This window comes from Anarhichas minor, unplaced genomic scaffold (assembly GCF_050575085.1).
Source record: "Anarhichas minor isolate MPS153535 unplaced genomic scaffold, ASM5057508v1 ptg000042l, whole genome shotgun sequence".
NCBI classification, from domain to species: Eukaryota; Metazoa; Chordata; class Actinopteri; order Perciformes; family Anarhichadidae; genus Anarhichas; species Anarhichas minor.
Genome location: NW_027466488.1, coordinates 5,467,730 through 5,490,844, shown reverse-complemented (window position 1 = coordinate 5,490,844; position 23,115 = coordinate 5,467,730). Strand labels below are relative to the sequence as shown.

The following is a 23,115-nucleotide window of genomic DNA, read 5'->3' as shown; positions in this document are numbered from 1 at the left end:
ATAAAAAGTGTGAGTGACAGAACAAATGAGAGAGACGAGGTACCGACCATCACCACTGAGATCCAGTGTGCGTTTATGTGAGTTTTCAGAGTTGGTGATCACGATGGAGTACATTCCTTTATCCTTCTCCGTTGGCTCAATCACCTGTAAATCAATTAATCAACAAATACATCAAAAAATTTGTGTCTGGCTGTTTATTTCTACTTTAATGCACGGTTTAAAACCAGGTAATTAAAATGATAAAGCTTTCACACAAAAGGCAAAAGGAAGACACACTGTTAAATTAATTACGTTTAATGAATTTTGAAATGTATGAAGTTTTTATTCATTAGCTATCCCTTCTTAGGGTGATATTATCTCATTTGTCTCAAAGTCGCCCTGGTATCACCTCCACAAAGGCGCTCTGAGGACTTTTAAGCAACAGTTCCACTACCTGAGGGGCTTTACTGTCACGACATTATCCATGTATGATTCAACTTAGAGGTATATACAGTTCAGCTTTGTACAGGAGACGATAATACCTCCATGGTTGCCATAGCAGGGGTTCCTCCAATCACAATCTTGTCACTGCGGGAGAGTTTAGCCTCACTGAGGAGAAGAGAGGAGAGGTTAGTGTGTGTGTGTGTGTGTGTGTAGACATGTACTGTTTATTTGTGAGTAGGTGACGCCTGTTGTGGAGGTAATGGAAAATCATCTTTACATGCCTGCCTAATGTTACGCATAGGGATACCAATTCCTCTCTCTTGCTATCCGTCGCTCTCTCTCTCTCTCACACATTCCCAGAAAGAGCAGGGAGAGGTTAACAATCTAATCTCCGTCATTTTTGTTCTTTACACAATTGATTAACAGAAATGCCTCCTGTCCCCTTTTTTCTTTTTGTTCCATCTTTTTTTCTGACTCTCTCACTCTATTCCCCCTCACGCCACATTTTATAATCTGCAGGGTACAACAGAGTGCCTTTAACCTTGCTTCTTTATGGGAAATGATATGGGTGGATTTTTGTCACAAAACAGGCCATTCTACTGCAATAACCAGGATAATGAAAACACTTGCCAACAGCCATCACAAGTTTTATTATGTTGGTTATTGTTTTTGCCACTCCCAGCAGTTTAACTTGAGAGAAAATCAAATAAATGTGTTTGTGGTCAGCATGTTTATAGGCAGACTTATCAGAATGATCTTATACCTCCTAAAAACACTGACAACAACTATGTTGTTATTGTCATTATGTCCTCCGTCTTCTCCTTAGTACTACTTGTTGCCGGTGTTGTAGTGGCATTGGTAGTAGTGTTTTTAGTTTTATATAATATAATAATATAAATTCTTACCCATGACACCAGGTGATGTTCATCTCTGAGGTGTAATACTTCATGTGACACTGCAGCTGAATGCCTGTTGCTGTGCAGTTAATCACCAGCTCTGCTGCACTGGATCCTAGAGGAGGTGACAGAGGTTGTGGAGTGGCACATTTGACATTAGAATCAGGTACATATTCCCCATCTGCTTCTGGATAACCTGGCATTTACACGATGCACTTTATTGCTCAGAATTTATCAAATAAAATCGAACTTTCATCTGCAGCCATAAGACTTCCCTTTTATGTTTCCGTTACCCACTTTAGGAAAGCAGAATTGTACTAACGAAGCAGCGTGCAGATTTTAGAGTGCAGACTATTTGTATGCTGCATTCAATAAAACGCTTCGAACATCAGAAGCTTTGATACCTAAAAATAGAGTTTTATCCTACAGTACATCTGTGTGGGACTTTGCTCAAGTGTGTCATCCACCTGGTCACATCACCATGGTTTCCCATTATCGCAGTAATGAACCCTCTTCTCCTCTGCAACCACTGCTGTAACAGTTTCTGCAGAGCAGTCAAGTGACTGTCTCTTAAAATAGGAGTAAGATGCTCCTCCACACTGTCACTGTGACAGCGCAGTGGAATTTTAAAGTGATTTCACCACATGATGACATGATGGCCAAATGCTTCCAGCATGATAACTTCTGCTACATGCTGATAAGTGTGTGTGTGTGTGTGTGTGTGTGTGTGTGTGTGTGTGTGTGTGTGTGTGTGTGTGTGTGTGTGTGTGTGTGTGTGTGTGCAGCAGTGGTATTTTAAAGACAGAAATGTATCAGCCTGGTGATGGATCTACTAAATCTCTTATCAATGTGGTGCAATTGTGCTGTGTGTACATCATTTGCACTTGATCCCTTCAGTGGGTAGAGGAGGATGATAGTGATGTTCAGGACTGTTTTTAATACGGATATGTGTTAGTGAGATAATTGATGTCTGTGTATTCACCTCTCTGCATGTGTGTGGGTGTGTGAGTGTGTAAAAGGCAGATACCCACCAGCCAGTTGGCTGATCTTGTTTATGGCATCGTCAAAGACTAGAAGAGAGGCAGAAAAACATGGGGTCAGGGAAAGAGCTACTGTGGGAGAAGGCAAAGTCACAATGCTGCCCTCTGGTGGTTGCATTAAGAATTCAGCATAGAAAGGTTCAAATGAAAGGTGCGTTTCCTTGACTCCACATCCTGTGGTTCAGTATCCCTGTTGCCATTATTTACCAATTAACTGACAATTGCTGTTCTTTGGTGGTGTCACTACTTAGGTAAAATGGCAAAAGGGTGTGAAGAGCTTTATCTGTCAGCTAATCATTAAATATTTACTAACTTATAATATTGACTCGGAAAAAGAGATTCTGAAAAGGACAGTAATATTTAGTTCTGCCATCAAAATGTATACAGAAGAACACGCTTACTACAGAATACTAGATTTAGTTCATTTCAAACAAACTTTTACAGGAACATTAAAATAGATTTTCTCAGGAATAAATACAGCCAGCAGGTGAACGGTCACATGGCAAGAACTATTTCTATAGAGTAGTTGGAAAAACAAAGTTGGGGTTTTAAAAATTCATTAGTTTACCACAGATGCAGTGTTTACATTTGGATCATACATTTTTTTTCCCGTCTCCCACTTTTTAATGAGCATCAAGCTCGTTTTCAGTTTATGCTCAGTTAGAAAACCAGCCAGCCGGCAAGTCACTGAATTACTCCCCTAATTAATCAGCGAGATAAATTAAGTAAGACAGATATGTTTACCTTTTCCGGAGATGTCAATTTGGCTCATGTCTTTTCCTCTGTCATCACTGATGGTGGCCTTATAAACTCCCACTGTCTTCAGTGAAAACTGGAGATGACGCAAAAAAAGGAATGCATCAAATATTGTGTAGAGGATATAAGAGACACAGATTGTTGAATTGTACATCTGAACACATTGTGAGGTCTGTGTGTCCTTGTTTTTGCATTGCAGCATGTTTGCACCCAAATCAGTTAAGATAATATAGCATCTACTCCTTGACTTCGTGTAGTCACTACACTACATCCTGGTATGTGCATGTATAACCATGCAAACAATATTATTGTAGACGGTTTCATAGCATTCAGAATATTAACAGTACCAAAGTAATATTACCAGTTTAATCGGCAGTTTGCACACTCCTGATCCCATGTCAGGCTTCACATCAGGGATGATCTCAGTGTCTTCTTTATACCAGTGGAACACTGATTCCTTCTTCAAGTTAGACACCTGCAATGAAAAACAGAATCGCACATATTATTCAGACATACTTACCGTATAAAAAGGTTACACATTAAAAAGAGGGTTTTGCTTTTTATACAGCACATTATCCAATCCCAATGCCACCAATTAAGTCTCAGATTGACCTCTGCCTTTAAAAGTCACTCATCAGAGTTAAGATGTGTTACACCTCATCTTTTAATGGCAGCCAGGGCTATTTCACATTATATTTATAACTCATTACCAGATGTAAATTCAACAAGTCAGTGATGTGTGGAAAGTTCAGTTTATGTAGTGAGATATCTCAATGTGTGCACTTTGGGCAATTACTCTCACCCCTTCTCCCGGTTATAAAATCTGTCAAGAGAACTTTGGCGTGGAGTAATATTTAACAAATGTATTGTACCCTAACTTATCACCAGCACATTAAGTATATTTCTGCTGGTTGATGCTTCAAAAGAAAGAAGCTGCTGTGTGTAGTCACAACATTCACTCAACTTCATTTTCTGCACATGTCTGTTGTGTTTCTACATTATTAAAAATGTAGTGACAAACAGATTAAATAGATGTTGGCTTTGTCTCGAGGGATATGAACAATACTTTCATTTCAAAAATTGTAATTCTGGTTCATTTCAATCTGGACCTCATCATTACACAGCATTTTTTTTCGCATCTTGTACTCAAGCCTCCTAGAATGGCTAATTAGCTATCAATTAGCACAAGACAGACTAAAATTAGTTTGGAGTGTAAATACTCAATAATTGCTGAGGTTGGCTGTGTTTACCTTGCAGACCAAAGTGACAGAGCAGTCATCTCCAACCTGAAGTGTCAGGAACTCACTGAAGTGGGGACCTGTGGTGGATGAAGGCAGGAGCGAAAGGCTCAGGGAAAACATGAGCTTAGCCGTACAACAAATTGCATGTGGACCGAGATTGTGTGAGCTCTATTACCTGTAAGTTATGTGTTTCAATGCTTAATGCAAAATTCCACTAAGGAATCAACCCTTGCACCTATGGTAGCTGTTCTATACATTTCTACATTTGAAGCTTATTTTGTACGTAGAGAGCCGTTTCAAATGGGTCCATTTTTTGTTTTAATGTTCCAACTACCACTTCAGGTAATGCATGTCCGTTTCTTCCCTGTACACTCATCATCAGATTAGTTGTCTCCCAGGCAACATAGTGGTGAGCTGGTCTCAGGCTAGGCAGAGTAAAAGCTTGTACATGCTTAAGAGTGGATGATGTTTTGTATTGCTCACCCTCCTTGACTCTGATGTACTCTCTCCTCTGGAAGTCAGCCTCGGCCAGTGCTGCTTTGAAAGCTGTGTGCACACACAGATACACATACATAGAGGATAATTAAAAGATCAAAGTGCTGCCAGTAGTTGCTATAGATTCTGTCAGTGGATTAGCTTGCTAATAGTCCTCTGAATGAGAGCGGAATCATCATTTCTGAAATCAAGCTTCCTTATTTGAATCTCTTGAGTGTCCTTTATACAGAAAAGCTTCAAACCCACCTTTACATTTATCAAATGATACATTTCCATAATGTAGTCTCTTATGGTAGAGCTGGAGTAAGTCAAGCACATATGTCTCAACAGGCTGTGTTCATTCTGACTGAGGCTTGCCAGCATATCATGTTAAGAAGGAAAATAAGGATTTAACAACGGCAAACCCCTTTTTCACATGTCGGCGCAACATGCAACATCAGCAGCTAACATTTTTTGCCACAGTTACGATTGTGGTTTAATACCACTGTATGGTAGATGGTGGTAGATCACAGTGTTTCCCACAGGATTGTGTGAGACTGAGTGGTCATCAGACCCTCTAAGGGGGCACGTAGATAGCAAAACGAAGAGGCTACATCTATCAAGAACTGTGTGCTCTTGTAAACAATTTTGGGCTGTAGTAAACAATTTTATCATAAACACATTAGTAAGTAGCAAAAAAATGGGAAACACTGGATTGCAGTCAGTTCTCCATAGCAGAGTTGTACGGTTCAACCAGTTTAGAAAGACCAGGCCTCTCTTACCATCTCCAATCAGAACCAGTGAGCTCTGTCCTTTGCCTCCCCCATCCGTGATCTGGCAGGTAAATGTCCCCTCATTTTCCTCAGTGAAATGGTCCATGATGAACTCAATGATACCTGTAGAGACGTCATGACCCATCTTGTTGGGCTGTGGAAAAATACAGTTGGCTGTTATAAAATTAAAAAAGGCCATGACACACTCGAAAATAGATGGATACAAAATACAAAATATGGATACATTTCCTTGAGAGTGACTTTATTTGTTGCCACATGCAGCTGCCTGAATCTTGTTCACCGTACATCGAGGGAAGAAAGACAATTCTTTCAGCTTGAAGCCTGTATTTTTTCCATTTCTCCACACTGTTTGTCCATGCCTTAAACTACCGTGTCACATCTTACATTAGCTCCAGACAGTTCCCTGTTGTTGGCAAAGAATTTGTAGGTGACTTTGGGAGAAATCGCCTCAGCCTGCAGCCAGAACCTCATTCTGCCTCTTTCCAAAATCTTATAGGCCAACTCTGATTTCAGCGGGATGACTAGAGGAGAGAAGAGGAGGAAATAAGTTTACAAGTTCAAAAACATTACTGCACGTACGTACTAATATTTTAATCAAACTGTTGTTACTTTATCAGTGTGAGAAAAGGACAGGAGGCAAAAGAGTAGGTGAGGTGAATAGTGATTAGGCAGGTGATGCAAAAGCAGGTAAGACCTTTTGGATAAAAAAAAAAAAGAAAAAAGAGAGAATTGTGCTCCTAAAAGAAGAAAGAAATCTGAAAGGTTCAAAGTGAGTCAGAACAAAGCAAAAGGGAAAAACTGATAAATAAAGAGAGTGGGTAAAACAAATTAGACGTAGCAGAGAAAAGGTGCAAGAGACGAGAGATTAAAAGGGACAAAGAGAGAGAGATTATGAGAGATCAAAAAAGTCAGCCAGAGGTACTTACTTGGGTGTCTGATGTCATAGCTGAGTGCCAGCATCTTTGTCAACTCTGAAACATAAAGCGACAGTTTAGTCATTTCATGCAAGCATGAGCACAAACAAGCAATTAAAATGCATCTTACACTTCGTACATAGATGTCATTTTATCATGCGGGTGCTTCTAGTACCAAGTTTGGAGTTAGAGAAGTCACTGCTGTAATTATGTTTAATAGGAAGAGACAGATTAATGAGCAAACACTTAAAGACTAAAGCAAATACAGCCATAGGAAAGACGATGTGGTTATTATTATGGCTTGTGTTTTGGAGCCTTAAGTACCTTTGATATAGGTGAAATAAATCAAATCCTGTATAGTAGGTTATATAGTAAGTTAGGCTGAAAAAACTGTAGGCCAAATGGGAAGCAATCAGTGTAAGGCGCACTGAATAATAATAATACTCGTAGCGTAGTGGTGCAATAGCAAGAAAATGTTGTGAAATGTCCTGACAGAAAGCCCTTTGCCATTAAGACGTGGCTCTAAAACGAACACTGCCCCGAGCTTGGAGAAATCGATGTGCTCTGCTAGTATTCATCAGATGTGTAATACAAATGTTTGTTGCCTACGTGACAGTGTGGACATTTTTAAGCACAGTCTCATTGCTTTCATTTGTGTTTCATCCTACACATCGCCTCAGTTCTCCGAAAGACAGTGTAGTTTTGATGTGCCAATGTTGCAGTACAGCCGTTCAATGATCAAGGCATGAAATATATTTGCACGCATTACTTTAACAGATGGAGGAAAGAAATATTCAATGTCATTTGATGTTATGCCTACGAAATAATGAAGATATTAGTGAGAACAACCCTGTTTTGATTTTGAATTCTACTGGACAACCAGCAGACATCGGGGTGAGCGCTTCACAGACATTCCAGATCCCAGAACTGAGCTTTAATTTCTCCCAGTGGGGGACCTGGGGATTGAATAAACCTTTTTGCTGAAGACTCTGTTGGATCTGTAAACAGGCTTCTCACCTATCAGTAGTAAAAGTGTCAATCTGACACTTGCCAGAGAAGGCACCAGGGCTCTCCACCCTGACGAGATGTATATTTTGTCATGATAACAAAGTAACAGAAGGATGTGAAGACAATAAAATGAGTTATTTGATTATTATAGCTGGAGATCAAGTCAAGAGAAGGGACTGAACTCTCCTTTTCTCTTCCTCCCCATCTCTGTCACACACACGCAACCCCCCTCTTTCTTTTCTCACTTACCTCCAACGCAGGAGCTGAGATAAGACAGCTGCAAGACACTGTTGTAAATCTAAGAGTGCATTTTTAAGTTGACTTAACATTGGCAATGGTATGATATAAAATGGACGAATTACTAAAATTCTGAGGTAATACATTCTGCACAATGTGGTCACACTGCCATCTATTGGATAATGATATCTCTGTGTATATCGTATGCAAGACTGCATTGTTAATTTAGTCTGTAGTGAAATCAGTGTTTAGCCTCTGTGCCGTTCATATATTTGTTCTGCCAAGTCTCGCTGGCCCACGAGGGCTTTGGTTGAACCACACCAATTTATTGGCAGATATTGAATATAAAATTCATAACTATGTTTTAATCAGTGTATAATCACCCGAAACTAAGAATTGTTATGTTTTCCTTAGCTTAGAAAAAGCCATTTATATCTTCCTATAGGGAGCGGGTCGTCTTCCACGGAGTCCGCCATCTTGCACTGCCATGTTTTTACAGCAGCTCAGAAGGAACATTGAAGATTGGGATGCGTTCTGAAACCCGGAATTAAACGGGCCCCGGTGATAAATAATTGAAGATCGTAGTATTGATAAGCCCCAACGTTACTGGTGCTTTTTATTAGTACTTTTGAATCTTTTGATGTCATTTTTTAATCACACTGCAGCACGCATTAGTTCTGCCCTCTATTTTGGGCTGTCCTCCTCCAACTACACGCACACAGACACACACACACACACATGCAAATAACACGCACACACACACGCATGAAGCGCGAGCAGACATGTCGCTGTGGTGAAGTGAACAAGTAAAGGACACTCAAGGTGACGCAACTATGCTTGTTACTGTACGTGCAATAAAATAGTAAAAAAACAATACTTTATCAATACATGTGTGAACATGTAAATGAAAGTGAAACCTAATTCAAACAGCCACCCCCGCTATGTTTATACAAGCACAGCATGAATGATCGGCCAAAAACTTCTCTGCCGGCTGAGACAAAGCAGCAAGGTGAAGAGAAGACATGAGGACAAGTGGACAGAAGACAGGATGAATGACGGATGTCTGTGTTCTTCATTCTTTATAAACTTCACTCAGAAATGTTATTTATATTATTGACATGTGTTTCCAGTGAGATATTAATGACTTTATATAGAGACTTTGCTGTAGTGAACATAATTGTTGCAGCTCTAGAAACAATATGTAGCTAAATCTAAATTATAAATAACTTCTAATTCTCTTCTGTTTTTTAAATCTTTAGTATCTTTTTAAAGACAATTATTTAGTCATGTAGAAGAACCGAGTATCGATAAGAGTAGCTCCTTGTTGTACTAAAATCCTAAAGATACCTATCCCTCCCTGAACGCCACCGTAGTTCTCCGACGCGCTTTAGTTGGTTGCAACCTGCCACGAACCACTAGATGCCACTAAAACTTAAAACACTGTCACCTTTAAGTGGATCTCACCATTTAAGATCTTTTTTTCTCTTGTTTGATTATTGCCTTTATCATGAAGCTGTTAGTAATGCCTCATTTATTCAGTTATTTGTAGCCATTTAGCCATAAATAAATGTCCTCATTTATCAGCAAGAAGTCCACAGAGGTCCCAGTATTGAAAAACAATCCAATGTCTGCTTTTGGAACAGATTAATGCGGTGCACCGAACTTTAACGAGTACAAAACTGTAATTAAATGAGAGCGTGTCAAGTGGAAAACATAATGTGTCAGTCTAGGCTGTAAATAAGTGAAACATAACAAATTCAATAGTTTAGGTTTTAGTAGTTTAGTATTGGATTTCTGTACATTTTGAAAGCTAGAGTTTGGCTTGGTCGCTAAGCACCGGAGTAACAGTTATACAGCGATTGGTGAATCCTACCTTCAGCAGAGATTGCGTAGCTGGATGACACTCCTTCTGTGTTGGTGACAGAAACAGAGTATGTCCCGAAGTCCTCTTTATCTGCATGCTCAAAGATCAGCTTAGAACTAAAATGCACGACGAGAGAGACACAGACAGATGATGTCCATTTGTCCAGCATGTCCGTATCAACTGTTCACATGTGACACACAAATATTCCTGTGTGTGTGTGTGTGAGTGTGTGTGTGTGTGTGTAGTCTTACTGGCTGCCTTCAGTCTTAATCACTACTCCTTTGGAGAACTCCGTAATTTCTTTATAATCTTTCTTCCAGACGAACTGAGAACCCTCGGTTATTTGGCAGGACTCGAATGACAGAACAATGTCACCTGATTTCTCATCCACAACACAGGACACCTCCTGAGAGCCTTGAATACAAAGAGAAAATGACAAAAAGTGGTCTTTTAAAAATTACGCCAATTTCAATCTCCAAGAAAGGCACAGAGGGCCACAGTGTGTATCATTTATATTTCAGTGGGCATTTATCATAACTGTCGGCTCGACTCCCTACTCCCATTCAGCCTCCAGCACTCCGGCAAAGAGTGCATCCCTTCCATCAGAAATTGATGACACAAATTAGATAATCTTTTTGTTGTTTGTGAATAAAAGTTACCTTCCAAAGCTTTGGCAGTCACAGGGTCAGAGGCCATAGAGGCCATACCCACTCCTGCAGCGTTGACCGCACGCACTCGAAACGTGTAGCTAGTGCTCGCCTCAAGGCCTGTTATCTATAGGAAACAAACAGACAAGAAAACAAACTAGTGTTGGTGAAGGGTGTACGACTACACAGGTGTTAATCATCAATTTTGGGAAATTTGACAGATACGACAACTGACATTAACGTTCTTTCAGTATGTTTTGTTCAAACTGTTCCTGAGGTAACGTATTTGGCTGATGAGATAGTGACAGAAGTAGTAAATTCTGAGATCCGGCAGCTGTTGCAGCAAATATTTGCAAAACGTAATATGATATACTAGCAACAAACCAATTGCTCTTTTGTAAAAAATCTAAAATAAATGTATTAACTCATAATTAATCCATCCTGTTTTGCAACCCATGTTTTAGCAGATTGTTAAATATTGTTTTGCATTACACAGTAATCACATACATATAATGTTGATAAGTTGACTTTCTTGTCCATGTCACATATGATATAAGTCATAATTGCTACTACTTTTCATTCTAAAACAAGCATTTCCATCTACCTTCTTCTACAGCCTGTAACTGTTTACTTTGTCCGCTAGATGTCATTGTCACACAATTTAATATAACTGCATTGCATCACTGCATTGCACAATATGGCGATTAAAACACTATAGTCTATAATACTATATATACATATACAGTATATTATAGACTATAAAATATATTGTCATATTGTATATATATACACAGTATATTATATTGTCTTTTTACATTTTGTAACCAATGTCCGCTGAAGAACTAGAATCAACTTTAAAAATGATTGCATAACTTATTAAGGGCTGCAACTAACGATTATTTTCATTATCGATAAATCTGTCAACTCATCTCAATTTGCTAAAGTCCAAGCTGACCAACGGGCCTAAAATTATAAATTTTACAGTCATAGAAAACTGACAAGTTCAGCACACTTTCACAATTGAGCTGGAACCAAAGAATGTTTGGCACTTTTGCTTAAAGACATACTATGGGGGAATTGTTTAATTCAATCTCAATTAATCATTCAATAAACGTATTATTTCAGTTCTGCCTAACTTTTATGTCAGATTGCAACGTATTAAGATAACACTATATGGCAGGATTTCAGATAAATAATTATGGTAATCTGTCAATCCTCATAAATTTACCATAAACCATATTAAAGATGCTCTCACCTTGTGGAAGCGGTGACTAACTGCCGTCTCATTGGCAGTGGTCCAGTCAGAAGTGCCCACCTTAGCGTACTCAACATGATAACCTGTGATTGGTCCAGAACCAGCATAGACGGGCTTTTGCCACTCAACCAGCAATGAATTATCTCTCACTTCACCGGAGGTCAGGTCATAGGCTGGACCTAAAGGACACACCGCACGAGAGGAGACACAAAACCACATTTGTATTTCATTTTGAAATGAAAACATTCACTCTCTTCCTCCCAGTTCTCGAGGCTGAGCCTGATGCTTGTTTTGTTTTTGGACTTTTCAAGTTTGATGTAAAGGTGTAAAGTCAGTCAAAACATGACATTTACTAACCAGGCTCCGGCATAGTCCAGGCCTCACAGCTGAAATCGGCTGAATGTTTGGCAGCTGGTCCGAGACCGGCCAGATTGGCTGCATACACCTGGAACTGATAGACTGCACCCTCTGTCAAGCCCTCCACCTGTCAATAAAATGCTACCACGGTTACAAACATGCCAATCCTCATTTAAACACATATGTGATTTAACCTTCGTTGTCATGTCAGAACCAACCAACTGACGCACTTGTATCGGATTTATGCAAAAATTGTTGCTCCCTCAACAACTGCCATTATTGTACCTTATAAAGTCTTTCTGAGACGGGTGGGATGTGAAGCTCCCTCCACATCGTTGTTCCACTGCGTCTTTTGTCCACATAATACTCCTTGATGTTTGCTCCTCCAGACTGAAGAGGCTTCTTCCAGTTTAGAACCATCGAATGTCCGTCACAGTTCAGCAATGCAATGTCGTACGGAGCAGAGGGGTTGGCTGAAAAGGCAGTACTGAATTTTAATACTATTAATTACAAAAATAATACTTCATAACCATCATCGTGAATAATAATAATCAAAAATATGCCAGTACTGACTGAGGGCAGCCTTAACAGTCAGAGGTGCAGACTCCTGGGATTCATCACTAAGACCCAGCTCATTGATAGCCTGGACACGGAAAATGTAAGTTTCTCCTGTGGCGAGACCGCTAACCACAAACCTGCAGAAACAGAATCACATGCATGAGTTTCCCTTTCCATGCTTGAGTATCGCTTTCATGCTAACAACCAACTTCTATAGAAAGACACGCTTTTGTTTGGTTGAAAACATACTTGCAGCTCTTGTGAGGTTTGTGATTGGCCGAGATCCAGTCTTTGGACCCCTTCACACACTGGTCGATGTAGTAGCCAATCAGATTGTTGGGTTCCTTGGGAGGAGCCCACTGGATGAGAAGAGAGGTGTTCGTTTCCCTGGTAGCAACCACCTGACCGGGAGCAGATGGCACACCTGAAGAATATAAAAAATAGCAAATGTTAAAATGTTTCAACAAATATTTCAATAAATGATAAAAAATTACGATAATCATAAACACAACAGCAGCTTAAGTGTGGATTTATTCCATTGCTGTACAAATCTGTGTGATAATGAAAATAAAACAGAACAGACCTTTGAGTTGCAGGGTTTCAATGGGTCCAGTCGGCTCTGATGGCTCACTGGCTCCATGGATATTGGCAGACAAAATTCTGAACTTGTATTTTTTGCCCTCTGACAGGTCAAAGACCGCATAACGGGGAGATCGAATAGGAACCTGAGTGTTGACACGCTGCCACGCGCCACTGTCTACCATGCACTGCGGGAAGAGAGAGACAGAGAAAACATGCTGTCCCTTACTGTACATCCACACACATACTGATACATTTCAGCCTGCATTTATTGCAAATCTTCAGTAAAAGTTCAGATTAATCTGGTAAATTCACAACAGTCTGATTGTAGTAGATCAGAAAACTGCTATTTCCATTGCACATGAAAACAATGTATTCTACAGAAAAGGAAAATACTTATGTAGCATTGGCTATTTGGTTGTTTCTTTGGCACAACATTTAGAGGTGTTCAACACTAAAGTCAGCTTTAGAAATTAAATTAATATTGTTCGATCAAATACATTCTAATGTTCCTCTGATTAAGTTGGCTGAGTTATCCAATTATTTTCTATTTCGTATTTGTTTGCAACAACAGAGAAACCGGAATAAAACAAAGGTAGGAAATAAATAAATGAATAAAAATAAGGGGAGAAGGAAATTTCTATAAATCATTGTGCAACAACAATAATATTCTTCTAATAATCATTTTAGCAGTTTCGCTGTTGTGCGTTTGTGTCTGAGTGAGTATGTTTTCACTCGTATGTATACCTTAAAAGGGCGCATATATGTGTGCAATAGTTCGTAAAATAGTGTTATCCTGTTCTTTTAATCCACCTCTAGACTTCCAAGTAGAAAGAGGAGTAGGCCTATGACAAGCAGCATTGGTAACAGTGTGACATGTTTTGTTACCTTTTCTATGTAGTACCACATGGGAGCCTTGCTGGAATATCCAGGTGCTTTCCAGCTCAGAACAACATATGTCCTGTCTATTTCTGCGGCATAAATTCCTGATGGAGCACCTGGTGGCTTTCCATCAGCTACAGAGAAACACACACACACACACACACACACAAAGATGATAAAGTACACATACACAATAGCACTATGAGGAACCCACTGTTTTCTTCCTACTCTGTAGAGAAATATACTGAAAGGATATGTTGTAATAATACATATCCTGTAGATATGTATCAATTTCAGTCAAAACTCACCTTCAACTTCATCATGGTAAGACACAACATCTAGTTTTCCGCCGAGTTTTTTGGCTAGAGGAAAATAAAAAAATAAAAAATTGTCACCAATCTGCTTTACTGTCATGTTGAAGTTACAGGGCTTCACTTATTGTTCATTTTGTAAAAAGAATATTGTTAAGCTATAGATAAACAAATATCAAATATCAAATTATTTGTCAGTTTTTGATCAACGATTACAGAAGTACCAGTCGTTTTTAAGACTGCATTGACCAAGGATCACATCAAACGTAAACCAACTTTTTACAACAACCCTTACATGTGGCAAACTTCACAGACGTGCAATAAATTATGCAGCATCCCATGTAAAACAAAGACAGAGAAAATCTCAACTACCTGAATTTACAGTGAGTAAAATGTAAACTATTTACATTAGACCATCTTTTTATACCTTTTATAATTCAGGGTGTCATGGAGCAGCATAGTAATTGCACTTCAACCACATCTCATCGACATACAAACAGCAACATAACTAGTAATCATCAACAGTCAGTGCATCCAAACATACCAAAACAGCAGCGACATTTGGCATGTCAGGGACTACAGGACACATTTCTTCAAGTCTTCAAATGATGTAATATAAAAGCCAGGGTTGACATTTCTCTATACTAATCCAGTTAAACCCACCATGGAGCCTCTCAAACTCAGTGGGGTCCAGAGCGGCGATAGGATCAGACATGCGAGATGCTTTGCTGATTCCGTGTGAGTTGACTGCTCTGACTCTGAAGTAGTAGGCGTGTCCCTCAAACAGCCCAGACACTGGGTATTTACAAATCTTTATGGGGTGATCATTACACTGGGTCCAGTTTTCAGTTCCAACCTCGCATCTACAAAACAAAAATCAGGAAAAGGAATCGGATCAGAGCGGAGAATGAAAGGAGAAGTTCAGTAGAATATGTCAGTGTAGAGGAAAAGGGAGGATTCCCTGTACTGTACCTAATGACAATAACTCCTTCACTTGTACAGATAGTCAAGCAAACTCTATGTAATGACTGACAGTAATCAGTCTTTATGTTGGTCAGGCTATCTATTTATGGTGTTGGTGTTAGTAACTCCTACTTGTCCACAAAGTATCCCAGGATCGGTCCCTCTGTGGTGGTATTTGGGGGTTTCCATGACACAATGACATAGTCCCTATTGGCATCATGGATCTTGATGTCCATAGGAGCACCAGGTGCACGAGGGATTGGGGGGGGACCATCTTCACAGGAAGTAACACAGTGGCATTTTAACAATCATATTATAAGTAAGAAATCCATATTTAAGAAAGAATAGTAACAGAGTTCTGTTCCATCATGTTTACAACGAATCAATAACAATGAAATAAGAACTCATTCCCTCTTACCTGAGACAGAGACAAATGCACTGTGTTCTGCACTGCCTCCTTTAGTGACCATGCGTATTGTGTAGAGGCCTTCGTCATCTTTGAAGAGTTTGGGGATAGTCAAAGTCGTGACACCTCTGCCAGTGTCAATTTTCACCCATTTAGAGTTAAACAGACGCGTGTCTGAAAATGAGACAGGATCATGAATACAGTGTCCCTTCCTGTATAATGCTTAGAAACCATGTTTCTTTAAATTATACATGAGGTTTGACTGCATCTGGTGATTTTCAATATAAAAGATGAACCTATCAAAATGTGCTTTTATCCCACGTGATACCTTTTATGTACACATGGCAAATTAAACTACTCATGAATCGAGGCAATATCACTAGAGTCTATTTAACTTCTTTCACTATAATTAATTAGCAATCAAAATAGTGTCCATAACATATTCCCATTTTTCCTCTGCTCCGCCTCCGGCTCTGGCTGCATGTCGACTAGATTGGGTCTGGTAATCGGGGTGTCAGGCAGAATATATTACCAGCAATTAAAGTGTAATTACTTCGTCATAAAATGCTACTTTACAACAATTACCATCTCTATACCACTGTGCCTCAGGCTGCAGGTTGGCCAGGTTGGGGTTCAGGGTCATGGTAGCAGTCAACCTGGCAGAGTCTCCCTCGGTGGCAAACACTGGTCCAAACTTATCCAGAAAAGTAATGAGGATTTTGGTGTAATGGATCTCGGGAAGCATAGCAGCTGAGAGATTGGAGAAAGGACGAAAGAGAGAATGAAAGAGAGATGGAATAGGGCTGGTGGTAACGGCTTGTTGTTTCACATACTACTTTGAAAAGAGAGACATTTTATAGCCAAGTAGTGGTACTGATTGTGTCATTTCTGAACATGATGATTACCTGTGAAAGGCAACCATGCATATGGACAGGACTCATCCTCCTGCTTGAACCCTACATGATTAAAAAAGAAACATACCAAAAGTACATAATTAGTGAATAATTACCTTAAAAGTAGAATTGAGCATTTCATATCTACATAAAGAGTGGTTCCTCTTCACGCAGCCGGCATCAGGTTTCAACAGTAGCCCAGAAGGGCCAAAACACTCTAGATAGGCCGATTTGCGTTTTCACCTCGGCCAGTAGTTCTCCTTCCCGTTCACACGAATCATTCACACCTTTGTGTAACAACGCTCAGCTCTGCCAGAGTTTACCGTTAAATGTATTGTGTCCCAAAAATAAATGTAAGTTAGTTAAGGAGTAATCTTGAGTTGAAGTTTAAAGAGCTGCCATTGTGCAGTGAAAACATGTGACCTCCAATAACTGGATGTGATATTCAAGACCCAAACATTTGATATTTCAAGACTTGTTGTTATGGGACTGTATGATAAACATCACACTACAACGTCAGATACAGGGTAATCAGGACTTACTCTTAACGATGATGGAGGCCTGACTAGAGGCCTGTCCATGGCTGTTACGAGCCACCACAGTGTACTGGGCGGTATCATCAGTTGCGCATCTATGAAAAAAAACAACAACACAAGTTTCCAGGTCAATAAACCTGTAATGTTCTCATAGACTCTTGTGGTACTTTGATTAAAAGATTGCTTAAAACAGCCTACAAACGACACTACGCGTCAGGGTTGTATCGTAGCAAGGATCTTAGTTACCTTATATCAAGCCATAGATGTTTAAATGAGCCTTTAGTAACGTTTACAGTCATCTGTTAAATAATGGAAAATGCCTAAGTACTGGATGTTCTGTATATCCAAAAGGATCTGCTCCAACAGGATTATGTGTAAACCACTGAAGAAACGAATGCATTAAATAAGCAATCATTTCCCACATGACTGCATTATGTTGCCAAGGATAATCAGCAGCTGAGAAGGCACAGTAGGGATTGAGTAAAGCCCTGTTCGCACATACAGTAGGACCTACAGCAGTGGCGGGTTAGATACATGCTTAAACGAGACTGGCCATTAGATATACTACTTGGAGACAGTGCCACAAAGCTGTGACATAAGCCTGTCTTCTTTGAGAATAGATGACAGGGCTTTTCAGTCAGAATTGGTTAAAATTTCCAAGACATTCTCACAGAAATGCTCATTTTACAAGCTGCAAATCCTTGCAGGATGTAGTACATCACGTTCTGCGTCTCTTATGATTTGCATGCTTCCTCTAAATCGTATTTGAATGAGATGTTTTTTGTTCCCTCAAGAGCCATATGGCCACAGATGTTTTAAACAATCTTAGCAAGCCCCAAGCAAATTGCAGAAGCTTCTGACCGAGACGAAGTTCTGTTCACAAACAGATGGTGCAAAAACTGAAAACTGCATTTACAGGTTTGTTGGAGGGATGTAGAGAGAAAGTCATGTTTTTGGTCTCACTGTCATTACATGCCATGCATTCATGACTTTAAGTTAAATCTCTTTCATTCTCTCTTTTATCCTTAAGTCTCTCGCTCTTCCTCCTCTCTCCCTCTCAGAATCCCTTTCTCTTCCTGATGCTCTCCTCACCAACTGTGTCAGCTAACATGGGAATTTCAACCCATGCAGAATGCGTAGGCTGGTGTAGACCTAAGGAGATGACTCTGATGTTATTGGCAGAGGGGGCGACTTTAAGTTGCAAAAGCAGCATTCAGCAAAACCTTCAAATGCACAGAAATGTTTGCACTGGTGCACTGTGTGTGTGTGTGTGTGTGTGTGTGTGTGTGTGTGTAGGGCGTGGTTGGGGGAGAGGGGTGCTGTACAGGAATGCCATGGCGTAAGGATCTAGGACTGAGAAGCTGGGGGGTAGGGATTCTGCATTTCCTCTGTCTGTCATGAGCAAGGCTTAAAATTACAATGAGCTGCTGGAAATTTGTAAGTCAAAAGGGATGTATCCTCTAAAGTCTTCTAGCCTATTTTTTTCCACTTATAACACACAGCATTCAGTGTAAATGGTAATCCATCCTGTGGATTTTAGACCACACAGGAGGGTGATGGGGTTAAGGAGTATTTATTATCTTTTTAAGGAGTTAGGGTTGTTGGCTGAACTGTGTGTAAGTAACAGACAGACGGCGCTAAAGGTGACTGGATCCAAGGAGATAGTGATGACTGAAAGAATCCTTGAGGATCACGTAGCACTGAAGTCAGCACTCGCAACAGCTGAGCTTCCTAGGACTGGAGGGAGAGCGTTCAGTCAGCTGACTCTGACGTTAATACTTTAGTTTGAATCTGTGCACCAACCCTGATGGGACTGACGAGAACATTTTCTGATGATTCAATATTTAGTCTTGGGATAGGCGACAAGTCGGTCAAAAATGATAGATCCTACAATTTACATAATGCAACTCAAATCTTTCATTACACATTACACATTTTCTACCTGATAAACACCCTGATCTTTCAATCTCCATATCTGCAGTTTATAACGCATGTTTTCTCTTAAATTTCTACATTTTGACATTACAAAGCTCTCCCCAGAGCCACAGAAGACGTTTTACAACTGCTTTCACAAGCCGAGTGGTACTAAAACCGTATCAAGTTAACTGACCTTTAAGAGTAAAATTGGTGAGTGCCCATTTTCATGTTAAAAAAAACAGCTTATCAAGTGGTCAAAACCACCGCAGGAGACCTTTTAAAATAATTTTTAAAAGTCTGTTTTTTGACTTATTGCACCTTGGGATTTCCAGAGTATGGATTCCACCTTTAGCTTCATACAGGTACGGTCCACAGATCAGGCACAGGATCACACCATCTTTATACCTGAAATAGAGAAAGAAATGATTGCTCACTAGCATAAAGACATGTGGAACCATAATAGAAAACATTTTAGCAGCAACTTTAGTAACAGATCTACAATCATATTACTATTATATATTAAGAAGAAAATAAATAGATAGCTAGGCCATCCTATCCTCATGAAAGTCTTCAGTTGAGTAACTGTCAAAGAAAAAAATTAATTAACTTACCATGTTAAAAGAAAAATGGGTTTCTAGGCCTTACTCACCATTTTACAACAGGCATGGGGAAGCCCTCAACAGTACAGAAGAGTTTGATTGGAGTATTTTCAAACACGGTGTGGGATCTGAGTCTGGCCATGAACTGTGGTCCCCTGATCATCGGCTCCTCGTGTATATATTTGTCCGTGATCTTTCTCCTTACCTAGACAGGGAAACAAGAATACCAATAAGCAAATAAATAATATACATCTCTTACTCACACACCCGCCACATTGCTATATTTTCTACATCTATACTCAATTATATTCTAACAAATAAATATTAATACCATAGTATCCACCTACAACCATTTTTAAAACAATGCAGTGTAACTACTATTGTCTCAATAAGTATATAGTACATATAATAACACACCATTTTCATTGAATGTTATATGCAGGTCTGGACAGGGAAAGTTCATCAATTCTTACCACTTCCTGGATGCGACGTCGTGTTTTGTGCTCATATCTTTCCTCCATCGCCTCAGAACTAAAGACAAACAGTAGGTCAGTTTTGCTGACAATCAATGTTGTCCGTCTACACAGGTGGTTAAAATGTCATTTTGAACAACTGTCTACAAATATTCAAGGTGTGACAGTAGCCTGATATAAGGGCGCATCTCTGCCCAAATAACATTTACAGTAAGTAACACTAGTTTCAAAACAATAACTGTGTGAGAAAAATGCCTTGTGCTGTTGACAGTGTATATGGGGCTTCTTGACGGTTCACTTATTCAGGTGCCTTGCAGCCCAAATAACAAGCCTCCAAAGTAGCTTTAGTGCTGTGCTGTATGTACGTTTGGTTTGATATGTGCAACAGGTTGTATGCAGTCTATAGCCAGTGCTTGAAATCTGATTCTACATTGTTTCTTGCCGTTTTTGTAACTATAAAAATACTTTTAAATAAAGATCATCCATTACATTCAAAGCTATATGAGCAAAGATGGTGGCCTCTAGCAAGCTCTGCAAACCAGCTCACTTTTCTCTAGAGCAGAGCACCTAAATTTGAAATTATTAGTAAAAAAACAGTACTGATCCACCAATCCCACCTTCTTATTGGAACATGGGCTGTTGTGTCTGTGGTTGCTGCCATATTAGGATTACAAATTACTTTTTGGGGGGTTGGGAGAGAAGCCCAAAGCTTTTAATCCCTGCGATCTATAAGACAGAAGGGTATAAACCTGATTCATGCAAAGAATGCAGGACACCTTCCATGAACTTTCCATAGTAGAGACAGAGAGGTAAAGCCTCCTTGACTGAGCCTGACTTTACCCAGCAGCCTATCAACACTTATGACTCCTCTGTGAGGGGGGAAGAGACACCAACGTAACAGAAATGTCATAGGAAGGCTCTGGTGGCTGGCATCAGAGAGCCTTGAGCACCCAAAATACAAGCTTCTTTTTTAAAGAGGGTGCATTACAGGATTACTGTTCGACATCTGTGTTCAAGACATGGCAGTCTGAGCTTCAGAGAGTCATTAGCTTTAAATGTGGTTATTATGGTCTGCCTGTACACCATTGGGCACAGAAAATATGATCAGGCCTTGAGAATCTCAAACAAATAAACTGACATATTGCCGTCATTTGTAAACCGAGCCTCCTGGACAACAACAATAACTGTTGTAGATTTGTAGAGTCATTTTTGTCGAGAACCATTGTGGCTGAGACAGCTGTTTAAGAGAAGGACAATGATTTATCACAACATCCTCCCTGTTTTTCGCTGCTATACACAGTCTCTTTGCGCATTGCCAAATCTTATATTCAGCAGACTATGCCACTGAAGGCCCAACCCACGAGAGGCTGCCCCAGAGCTGGCAACAGGCCTGTTGCCTGAGAGCAGGAGATTGCCAGCAGGGGAGACACAGCCAGCAGTGGGAAGCTCTGAGTCTTTCATCACTGCGTCCACAAAGCCTTCAGGCCTGATGTCATTCCACCACTGCCTCCGCAAAATGGAGGGGAGCACCCTCCAGTCCAGAGAATCAGCTGGCAGCAACAGACAGAGCAGTTGGTTTGGGCACCACTGTGATGAGACCGAGGCTGGAGGGGCCATGTTGCATATTAAGAGAGGAAGATGACCAAAAATAATGTCTTGTGTTGCAGGTGGATGCCAGGTTGGAGTATGATGACAATTTAGGCAGCCTGTGGATGTGTTCGGGTTTGTCCAAATCAGCAAAATAAGAAAAATGTCAGGGGGCTGCTCCGTAAAGGAGAGCGGGTAAACCTATGAAAAGAACAGACTCCATATGCTTTGTCACCTACACAACTAGGACTGATTATATTTGAAGAAGAAGACAAAATATCATCTCTTGTTGTTGTTTAATTGTGCCTGGATTTGTTGAACGGTCTGTGGAGGAATAATTATTTTGAACATAAATGTGACAACTTATATTTCATCGGCAAATGAGTCAATCAGTGTTCAGGGCACGTTACACATACAAGCTGCATGCTTACTTGAGTTTGAAATAAAAGACAAAGGAATCAGTTAGGGAAATAAGCAGTACCACTAGATGAGTAAAGATAATTCAACACCTGCCAATGAGCACTTTGTTAAAAGAGAAGTATAAGTTTAACAAAGACAGACTTGTGTCTGGTTAGCTGCTTATTAGCAAAAACAAAAAAGAAGCAAAAAGAAGTGAGCAGCAGAAATAAAAAGATTTTTAAAGGTGTAAGTACATGAAACACACAGCACACAAAAACAAACACGAATACCTAAACATGCTACATAGTTACCAATCACAGCAGCACTAAACAGTTGCAGAATGTGACAAGAAATGTGTTAGCTTACCCCCCCCCCCCCCCCCCCCCCACTGTGTTGGACTTTGTTGGAGTGAAAACTGGGGATTGTTTGACTATTTTTCTACACAATACAGCTTACAAAGGCCTGAGTAAAAATTAGTAAAGTCAATCCAATTTAAGTTATACTTGAAATCTAACAACACACTCGGCAACAAACCTTTCCTGTGGTGTTTTGTACTGTATCTGTGGAAAAGGCACGAGGATCAGACTTGCTGCTTAAAAGTTTGGACAGCCTCTCTTAAGCATGAGAAATACTAAATTTCAATTAGCCTTCATAGCGCCAAAAAGGATCGATTAAAAAAAAAGAAAATTAATTAAAAAAAAATGCTGTGATATGGATTTCGAAGATGACCTTTGGACATTCATTGTAAAAAACAATTTTCAAGTTTAGCGTGCCCAGCTCGGGATTAGTTTTGTCTTGATGTTAGTTTTATGTTAACCAGGTTAGCCCTCTATTCTAACCTATAGTCAAAGCTTACTAATGTTACAATACTACTGTTAGCTTAATGTTTTAGTTGTATTTAGCATTAGAGTGTAACATGTACCTGCTGTATTCTTTAACCACATATTTGCTCTGTTTGTGGTGGTATTCATGGTTGTAATTCCCACGTTTCATCCACACTGACATGGTGACACTGTAGATATTGACCTGTTGGACCAGCAACAAAACACACACACACAGACTGACATGGTAACAAAGTACAGTAAATCCTCACCTACAAGTCGGAC

The 23,115-nt window shown here is 39.8% G+C and overlaps 1 protein-coding gene across 1 annotated transcript in view; it reads right to left on the bottom strand.

Moving 5' to 3' along the window:
- The window catches only part of myom2b (myomesin 2b), a 29,370-nt gene extending 6,255 nt beyond the window's left edge, over positions 1–23,115 (bottom strand). The window contains exons 1-32 of the mRNA XM_076110275.1: positions 22,932–23,115; positions 20,024–20,081; positions 19,601–19,755; positions 19,270–19,356; positions 17,041–17,129; positions 16,511–16,561; positions 16,191–16,355; positions 15,618–15,779; positions 15,332–15,473; positions 14,900–15,099; positions 14,234–14,287; positions 13,932–14,059; positions 13,048–13,231; positions 12,714–12,888; positions 12,480–12,601; positions 12,192–12,379; positions 11,907–12,033; positions 11,550–11,728; positions 10,307–10,421; positions 9,899–10,061; positions 9,657–9,763; positions 6,551–6,595; positions 6,009–6,145; positions 5,613–5,757; positions 4,840–4,902; positions 4,366–4,433; positions 3,477–3,590; positions 3,104–3,191; positions 2,351–2,389; positions 1,329–1,434; positions 522–588; positions 48–144 (exon numbers count right to left, since the gene is read on the bottom strand). Coding sequence (XP_075966390.1) covers positions 48–144; positions 522–588; positions 1,329–1,434; positions 2,351–2,389; positions 3,104–3,191; positions 3,477–3,590; positions 4,366–4,433; positions 4,840–4,902; positions 5,613–5,757; positions 6,009–6,145; positions 6,551–6,595; positions 9,657–9,763; positions 9,899–10,061; positions 10,307–10,421; positions 11,550–11,728; positions 11,907–12,033; positions 12,192–12,379; positions 12,480–12,601; positions 12,714–12,888; positions 13,048–13,231; positions 13,932–14,059; positions 14,234–14,287; positions 14,900–15,099; positions 15,332–15,473; positions 15,618–15,779; positions 16,191–16,355; positions 16,511–16,561; positions 17,041–17,129; positions 19,270–19,356; positions 19,601–19,755; positions 20,024–20,081; positions 22,932–23,014 — 3,703 coding nt within the window. The 5' untranslated portion in view covers positions 23,015–23,115. The remainder of the gene's footprint in view (positions 1–47; positions 145–521; positions 589–1,328; positions 1,435–2,350; positions 2,390–3,103; positions 3,192–3,476; positions 3,591–4,365; positions 4,434–4,839; positions 4,903–5,612; positions 5,758–6,008; positions 6,146–6,550; positions 6,596–9,656; positions 9,764–9,898; positions 10,062–10,306; positions 10,422–11,549; positions 11,729–11,906; positions 12,034–12,191; positions 12,380–12,479; positions 12,602–12,713; positions 12,889–13,047; positions 13,232–13,931; positions 14,060–14,233; positions 14,288–14,899; positions 15,100–15,331; positions 15,474–15,617; positions 15,780–16,190; positions 16,356–16,510; positions 16,562–17,040; positions 17,130–19,269; positions 19,357–19,600; positions 19,756–20,023; positions 20,082–22,931) is intronic.